The 9,044-nt window shown below is 38.6% G+C and overlaps 1 protein-coding gene across 1 annotated transcript; it reads right to left on the bottom strand.

Annotated features, from left to right (window-relative positions):
• Positions 1-131: 131 nt before the first annotated feature.
• On the bottom strand, positions 132-8,319 carry smu1a (SMU1 DNA replication regulator and spliceosomal factor a). The gene is made up of 12 exons (XM_056383650.1): positions 8,223-8,319; positions 6,620-6,830; positions 5,917-6,069; positions 5,589-5,699; positions 5,246-5,374; positions 4,953-5,072; positions 4,723-4,839; positions 4,290-4,417; positions 4,007-4,133; positions 3,751-3,918; positions 3,141-3,293; positions 132-2,338 (listed from the first exon to the last, which is right to left on the bottom strand). Exons 1-12 carry the CDS (start codon positions 8,246-8,248, stop codon positions 2,240-2,242), a joined length of 1,542 nt encoding a protein of 513 aa, XP_056239625.1. The 5' UTR covers positions 8,249-8,319; the 3' UTR covers positions 132-2,239.
• Positions 8,320-9,044: the final 725 nt, after the last annotated feature.

Here is a 9,044-nt window from a genome sequence, read left to right as displayed (position 1 = left end):
ACAGCTTCTTCTCAAATGTGAACATTTGTTGCTTTTCTTTGTCACATTTGATAAAAACTGATTATATTAAGGTTTTAGAGAGATGATTGGACAAAATCAAGGAATCTGAAAATGTCACCTTCTAAACTGGGGAATTATAATGGGCATTTATTACTACTTTCTGATATTTTACAGACAAAACAAATGCTCAAGATAATAATCAGATTATTCAATGATGAAAATAAACGGTTGCAAATCAAGTAAAAAGTAAAAAATTGGTTTTCACCCACAAAGAACAATATAAAAATCCATATGTAAGGCCAGCCATCAAAGAACCTTAGTGACAACTTTCAATTTCAAAACTTAGCGCTCGCAATGTTAGTCACAAAGACCAGCCCTCAGGGAAATACCTGAGGTTAACCATCCAGGCAGATTCATGTTTAAAATTGAAAATATTAACCTTAAAATAGCCTATCTTTGCCTCTAATTAGATGTCCTGTCTACTTAAAAAGACTGGGTTTGAAAATCTTGGTGACAACCAATGCAGAGATATAAATTGAGTAACTAATACTTTCAAACTCGAAAACATCCCAGGTGAAAGTGACAAATGCATGCTTTTATTTTGAAGGAGTAATGAAAGCCCTGGGATTTCTCTCTCTGGCTGACTTGACTCTCCTCTCTGCACAGTTACTGCACCAACAGACCCTGAACAGGGTTTACCCAGGGATCAAACTCAGTCAAACCTCCTCTTCATCGAGGAGCAGAGTTTGCAAACCTCTCTGTTACACAAAGGCAGCATGCAAGGCTGGAAGATCTGGACAGATACATAGATCTTCTTGAAACTCTTACAAAGACATTCAGTGATGGTTGCACAGTGACATCTGGTGTCCTTATTTCTTTAAACATTAAAAAGTTCAGAATTTCTTACATGATCAGATTAATTTAAATTTTTACCAATATTCTGCTTCTCCACCAACAAGACTTTAAGATGCTTATCTGGTCAAACAGCTTTAATGGCACAGACAAAAGGTGTTACATGGGATATTTGTTGATCCAAAAAGTTTATAGATCCTTTGATTTGTACGAATTATTGGTAATTCATGCACTTAAGATTTGAGAAGTTTCCAAAATTAGCTTCAGGAACAAGAAAACAAAAGATGTCTTGGGGATGAAAAAAAAAAAAAGATTTATAAATAAAGTCTCTGACATGTATTCCACATGGACAACAGGACGACTTATAAAACTGAAATGCATTATTTTGTATTCTGGAATTCACATTGAGATCTCTGCTGGAAAAACAGATGTTTATGACAATAAGATCATCCATGTTTGAACGGAATAACTCAGGGAAACAATATATTTTTTGCAGTGAGAACCTTCACTTAAACAAAGACACACCAACACACAACTACACACTATTTAACCAGGTCTTTTTGAAAAAAAAAAAAAAAAAATGCTATTAAAAAATATATTTACAAAAAATGGAATTTTCAAAAACAAGAAATAAGTCTAGTATCTACACTCCTCACCCCAAACATCTGACAACTGCCCTGTCTGATGTAGGAGGGCTCTGAAAAATGTCAGTGGGTTGTTGAACAGCAGAACCATATCTATCTGAAAAGCAACTGAAAATGTGTAATAATCACTGCAATTGACCTTTTTTTCACTATTTGGACAAATATATAGGCACCTTTCTTGAGTAGTTAAATAGTATTTGCAATGATCAAGTGTTTCTGCTTCACATCCCCTACTTGAATAACATGATACCCACTCTTACAAATTCATAAGCTGTGTAAAAGTTAAGCACTGAAGGACTGAAAATGAAATATTTTAGAAATTGAACGACACTTTTCCGATAAAAAAAAACAAACAAAAAAAACTTTCGTATTATATTTTAAGAAGTGACCATTAATCTAAAAATGAACTTTTACTCTCATGGGTTGAGGTAAATAAGGCTCTGCTGTGAAAACTCTTAACACCATAAAGTGTCAACATTCAGCTGCATGTTTTCAATAATACAAAAAACATCCTAAAACACCTGTACAGTCTGCTTTTTTATTAATTACACACACTACCAATTTCAAATGGAAACATGCAGCTTAATGTGTAAAACTGACACTGCAACAGAGATCGTCAACATGTACATCCAAACCTTTGAGTCTGCAAAATGACACAAACAAAACACAAAGGGCAGAGCAGTGTCCAGAGTGAGGAGAGCAGCTGCTGAGTGAGAACGTTCAGTCTCAGTTTGGGCTAAAACTCAAGGCTTCCAGAGCTTCAGCAGGCCGTCCTCACTGTAGGTGCCGATGAGGTTCTGGTGGGGGTGGTGGGCGATGCCGATCACGTCCTTCTCGTGGACCTGGAAGGGGGCAGGAGTGAGATGTGAGCACGATACTGTGGTTTAAAATGAGGGATGGTGTGTAGGTTAAGCTCAATATAAGAAAAAGCTTGTTATACAGCTGTTGGTAAGTTAGTAAAAGGCGGATCTGAGCTCTAAAGTATTGTATTTAACAGTGAATGAAGTTACCAGCTGTAATGTGTTCTAGCACAAGCTGTAACCAGTAAACCACAAGACTTGTGAGGATTAAACCAAATCAGTGCAATAAAAATTAAACTGTGCTGAAATTACTCCTGCATGAAAACAAAACAATTTATATGTTAATATTAAATTCTTGTATAAACTACATTTACTCAAAACACTGCATGTCTAGCTATTCTAATTGTTCAAATAAACAAGTTTTAATACGCAGGTTTTAATACACACAAATCACATATCCTGATAAAATGTGAATTAACAATATATTAACATGTTAACTTTTTTTCCAAATATAGTGCAAAAACATAGACTTTAACACTGTTGGTAACTGTTATTAAGTATTTATAGAAGTTGAGAGACAATTAGGTCAAAATACAGGAAAAAATTGTTATATTACATTCTATACATTAAAAACATGTGCAGCTTTTTCTCGTCTGTTATCAATATTATTATGAAAAGCTTGTCGTTTCTCTCTTTGTTGATTAATAAGTTATAAAGCAGCTCTACATTCCACCTTCAACACTTGGATCTAAACTTCACAGGCAGAACTTTCTGTAGCAGGGGAGCGAATGAGCTGCCACCCTCCTGCACACTTTGATCTAAGCTTCTGGGCGCAGTAACGTACCGTCAGCGTTCTCTCCAGTTTGCCTGTGACTGTACTGAAGCAGTAGAGCACAAAGTCTTCACCCACGCAGTAGATCCACTCGCCGCGTGGCGACAGTGTGCAGCACACAAAGTCACCACCTTCCCTCTTACCAGAGCTGAAACTCCTCACAATCTGCACAGGGAGACACATTTACACACACAGAAAGCAGAAATGTGAGAGGGCAGTTTTATTACCCCGGTTACGTGATGAAAACACTTTTGGTAATTACAACAGCTTGGTGTTTACTGTACAGGATTTCAAGGAGAATATTCGATTTATAAGCTCAAAACAGCTTTTAATTTCTATATGGCACAAGCGAAGGTGTTTCAAGCAAACAATCATAATTCACATACTTAAAAAGGGAAGTCTGTGACTTCAATAAATACTGCATTATACTATCAAAACAAATGTATCGAATAGACAGCTAAATTACACATACAACCAAAAGTTCATGACATGAAAAAAAAGGTAGAAAACACAGAAAAAAAACTTCCTCTCCACATAACAATTTAAACTCTTGTTTAAATAATGTATGTAGTTGCATGAATGAAGTGTTGTGATGTTTATTGTGGTGGTGATTTGAACTGACCTGTCCCTGCATGTTCATGATGACCACCGTGTTGGAGCGGTTACACACTACAAAGTGCTCTGGGTTCTTGGGCAGCAGGGCGACGTTGTTGACAGTGATGTCTGTGCCTGCCGACGTGCCCAGAGGTTTGAAGGTGTTTGTGCACTCGGTGGTCTTCATGTTCCACACCTGAAGCAGAAAAGACATGGGTCATTATGAAGCACACACACGATGCTGTTAGAACATGGAAATTTCATTCAGAAGCTGCTTCTCTTACCTTCACTGTACCGTCGGAGGAAGCGCTGATGATGTGGTGTCCATCTGGAGTGAAAGTGGCCTCGTTGACGAATGAGGAGTGACCGCGGAACTCCTTCAGAGTTTTACCTGACTTCAGTCCGTGGATTCTTACGCAATACACAAAGGATTAACATCACAAGCATTACCCATAAAAGTTGCTCAGTTAAGGGCACAACAGCCCCATCAACTAGACGACATAATAGTTACTTCCACAGCTGACTTATATAAAGTTTGGAGGAACCAAGAAGGTTGAAGGTACTTACCTAATTGTCTGGTCGAAGGAGGCGCTGAGGAGCTGGCTGCTGTCTTTACAGAAGCTGACACATGTTACTCCTTTACTGTGAGCACGTTCAAATCTCCTCAGACACTGACCACTCTGGATCTTCCACACCTAAACACATACACACAGACAAAAATAATGTTCAAATGGCGTTTTAACTTATTTTTTCTTGCTGATATTAGCATGCACCAAGTAGGTGAATCCTCTCAGCAGTCTGAAATTCTACTTCCTTGTTTTAATGTTCAATACTGAAATAAAATTGATGTTTTTGTAGAATAGAAAACCAAATAATACACTGAAATTAGGTGCAACACAAATTAGCAAAATACTTTTTTAGGGTTTTCATCAAGATAATTTCAGGTTGTAAGAAAATAAAGCACCTAAGAGCAATAAGAAAACTAAAGTTTCTCTCCTACCTTGATCTTTCCGTCTTGTGCTCCAGTGGCCAACATCTCTGTGTCCCGACTGAAGCACATACACAACACTGCATCGTCCATCATCATGAAGTTATCCTGAGCCTGGTACTTCAGATCCTGTAGGCCACGGTACATACTGTTATTTCAGTGACGCAGAAATGTGTACATGTAGCATCGTATTCAACCAGACAGTAAATCTGTTTTATGTGTCTCTCTTGTGCGTCACCTACCTTTCTGATTTTGCCGGTGGTGAAGTTCCAGACCTCAATGAAGCCGTCCACGGAGCCGGTGACCAGGTACTGACCATCAGGGGAGAATCGGGAACACTCCACGTGAGATTTCTGTCCAAACTGTGGAGGGGAGAAAAACACATCACAACATGTTTGAGGCATGAAACTGAACATAACTCACTGAATTGTGAAATTAAAATGACAACATGCTTGGCTGAATGCATAGTTTGAATCGGTGAAGCAACCCATTAATGTTACTCTCTACCATCCATACTTTGGGACAGTGTTGGTACCTTGATGTGTCTGCTGAGCTGGGTGGGGAAGCGCTCCTCCTCCACATCTTTGACGGCAGCTTTACCCCTGAATAAGTCAATGGTCATACCAGGAGGCAGGAGTCCCTGATGCTGCTGCCACTTCAGTGACTGAAGGAGAAGAAAGTAGAAGTGGATAAATTATCATTAGCACTTTACTTTGATTGTGGCATAACTGGTATGTATGGGGAATATTAATCAAGAGGCACGACTACACAAATATCTTGTGAATATGTCAGACTTAAGATGCGGAATAGTTATTTCATGGTGAGGCTCTTCTTGAGGAATGACACTCATCACACCTGCAGGTTTCTAGAGCGCTTACCTGTCCCAGCAGAGCCATGAGACGAGAGGGTGGCACCACACTGACCTCCCCTGCCAGGGCCTGGGCGATGGCCACTCGCCGCTTCTCCTTACTGCTGCCGTCTGGGTACGCCTGGATAACAAGAAACACAAACATCAAAAACTCCACTCCAGACAAATGCAATTTTTCAAATGTTCTCTTTATAGAACAATAGTAATTGAACCAATGTGCAGGGTGTTTGGTGTTTAGGAGCCAACAGTAAAATGACTGGTTCGACCTACTAATCCTAAAATGATCCAACATGGATGAACAAAGAGTGCATCTTGTTGCGTGGTTTGTTTGGACTCACCTCTCTGGGATCAAAGTAGGAGCGAGCCAGCAGGTTCTCCAGGTGGATGTATCTCTCGGGTTGAGTTTGTTTAAGCATGATCATGGGGTCGGTCTGTCTGAGAAGTGAACGAGCTGCACCCAGCTCTCTCAGCTCAATCAACTCCAACACAACCTGGTCAGGAAACAACACAGACATTTTTGATTCTGAGGAAATGAGACATCAGTCACAATCTACCAAGTTGTTTTAATTGGAAGATCTGCTGACAGATCACTGTTGACAACAGAGGAACAAATACTGGGATGATAACACTAAACTAAAACACTTGCACTGAGAAAGGATTAGCAAGAACAGTAAATTAAAAAAAATGCTTCCTTGAGTGGAAACCAACATGAATAAAAATTGTAAGACTTCAGAACAAAGATTACAGATTTCTGTACAGAATGAAATGAGACAACAATCATGTGTCAACTAACAATATGACACAAAGACAAAACTAGTGAGTGCAATGACCAAAGAATACTGAAATATTAACATATCAAACACCTGGTGAATTCAGTTTATGAGGTGCAAGAAATGATGGACTATGTAGAAAATAAAAGATGTTTCCTCAAACAACTAATGAATGCATTGGTAATATAGGAGCATACCAAAATCCAGCATGGGCATAATAAGCATATTGAAAAGAAGATTTGCTGTAGACCACAATTTATCCAAAGCTCACCTGTTCATAGAGGTCTATCAGGGTCTTATCTGGCAGCTTGAGGGACTGGATGGCTTGCAGGACAGTATCCCAGTGGCCACTGTTTATGTCAGCCACAAAGCTCTCTATACTGTCCACAGTATTCAGAGACACTGTGGTCTCCTCCTGCAGGGTGGCTAGAGTCCGGTGCAGATTGTTTTCTTTTAAGTACTGCATAATCAGACGGATCACGCTGTGGAAAACAAAACTCATGTAAATCATTTGGATTAGCTAATATTGCAGGACAGCAGGATACCTCAGCTGATTTAACTAATGAGTCATAGAAGTAAGTAGACCATTTATCAATAGTAACAAAACAACAACCAATATATTTTTGGGAAATCTGTTTTCCTATTGCCACCTCTGAACTGAAGAAAGTGATTATGAACATTTTAATTCTGCAACATGACAGCGACTCAAAACATATAGCCATAGTTATAAGGAAATATCTTCAGAGACAATAAGAACAAGGGGTCCTGCAATAGTGGGTCTAGCCCCCACAGAGCTCTGATCTCAATATCATGGAGTCAGTCCGGGATCATATGAAGAGAGAGTAGACAGAGACAGGTCTGGTGCTGTTTTAAAGGCAAAACGTGGTGACCTCAAATGCTGATTTTATAAACCATCTTCACTTTAATTTTAGTGCCTAAAACTTTTGCACAGTGCTGCATGTCAATCTCAGTAACAAGAAACTGCAGACAGTACAGAAATGCTACATAAAAAGTTTGTGATTAACAAACAGCGTCATTACTATGTACATAAAAAGTTTGTGATTTACAAACAGTGTCATAACTATGTACATAAAAAGTTTATTTTTCAAATGTAGAATGTCACGACACAATTCTTATTTCATAATTTAAGGGACTCTTATGAAAAAGGTGTAGTACACACTTATATAAAAGTTTAAGAATGTAGTTTTGAACTCTTAAATATTGATATCAACTTCAAACATCTTCAGTCGAGCTTTAGGGTTAATCAAGTGTCTTGCTCAAGGGCACATCAGAGAGAATATATGCCAACAAACATTTAAAAACTGGAACATTTCAGTTGAGAAATCTGGCCTATTGAAATAACCTATGTATGTTGTACGTTAAGCTCTAGTTATGTGCAGGGAAAAAAATGGGATACTGACTTTACATGAGACACATTTAGTATGACAACAAATTATGTGACTAATAATTTGCTCGTTTGATTAATGTACTTCCCCGGTCAGAGCAGTCTCTGTAGCAACTGGCAGTGCAGCCTTAGCTAATGCTAACTTATTCTAACTTTTCTATCTTTCAGTTCTGTTTAGTCCACAGTGTAGTACTGAAAACGCAAAATACGGATAAATTAATACTTTAAATAACACAGCGACACTTCGAACTGAATTACTTTCACTTCGCTACAAAAAAGGAGCAAACAACATCTACACGGGGATAAGTGTAAGTTAGCTTATCTTAGCTTAGCCTAGCTTGGGACGCTAACGCCAGCAGAGGATGAGGCAGGCCTCATTGACAGAAAATGTGATCAAAAGCGGAGTTATATGAAGGCAGTTGATTATAAAATGTACTCTACATTACGAGTACTTAACTGGACTACTTACTCTGCGGATTCCACCTCCAGAGACATGACTATTTATCTTAAAATAGCAGGCAGAAGACACTCTTGAGTCTGCAGCAAAAGCAACGCGCAGGACAGACGCAAACACGGAAGTAATGGGAGGACGCGGGGGTCTTCAAAATAAAAGTCTCAGTTGACGATCACTTTGTGGAGATGGGATATTATTTTTGGCGTGGTTTAGGTTCAAGTTCAGACCTCTGAACCATCTGAATTACCATATTTTAAATAATTAAATCTGAACATATCTTGCAGCAGATCTTAGCTCTGAAAATGCCTCAAGAAATTAGAGGCAATATTACTATATATACAAAAGTAGCCTATTATTTAGGCCTACACAGAATAGATTTCATAGAGGCAACACCTATACAATGAGATTAAGTAAAGTGCACTAGCTTGTAATATGTGCATGTTGTTTCATTTTGCCATTTTTAAATGTTTTGTTTGCATGGTCAAAAAAGTAAATGGAGCTCATCCATTCCATTCATTTTTTCCATTAACAATGATGAGCCTTTGTGGTGGTTATCTTATGGTCACTCACATGGACATCCGTTATTCTTAAAACTGAGTCTAGGGAAGATCAGGAGGAGACTCTAATGGAAACCAGCAGAATTATTTAGTCCGCCAAGGAAATACATCAGCACCACTTTGCCAATATAGGTTTTTCTTTTCCGCCTCCTTTTAGGAAGTCAAAGCACAGACATGTTTGTGCCCCCTGGGAGTAGCGGATCTATAATGTAATTGCTTTCATCTTCATAAGCATTTGTAAGTGCACAGCCATCCACATTTGCTTTGCTGTTATTCCTTG

Source organism: Seriola aureovittata, chromosome 8, assembly GCF_021018895.1.
Source record: "Seriola aureovittata isolate HTS-2021-v1 ecotype China chromosome 8, ASM2101889v1, whole genome shotgun sequence".
In the NCBI taxonomy this organism is placed as follows: domain Eukaryota; kingdom Metazoa; phylum Chordata; class Actinopteri; order Carangiformes; family Carangidae; genus Seriola; species Seriola aureovittata.
This window is presented reverse-complemented; position numbering and strand designations above follow the sequence as displayed.

Coding starts and splice junctions, on each gene's coding strand:
- smu1a (XM_056383650.1), bottom strand. CDS start 8,248: ATGTCTCTGGAGGTGGAATCCGCAGA. Junction 4,418..4,722: donor CACAAGACGGAAAGATCAAG/GTAGGAGAGAAA, acceptor GTATGTGTTTAG/GTGTGGAAGATCCAGAGTGG. Junction 4,134..4,289: donor TCCTTCGACCAGACAATTAG/GTAAGTACCTTC, acceptor GTATTGCGTAAG/AATCCACGGACTGAAGTCAG.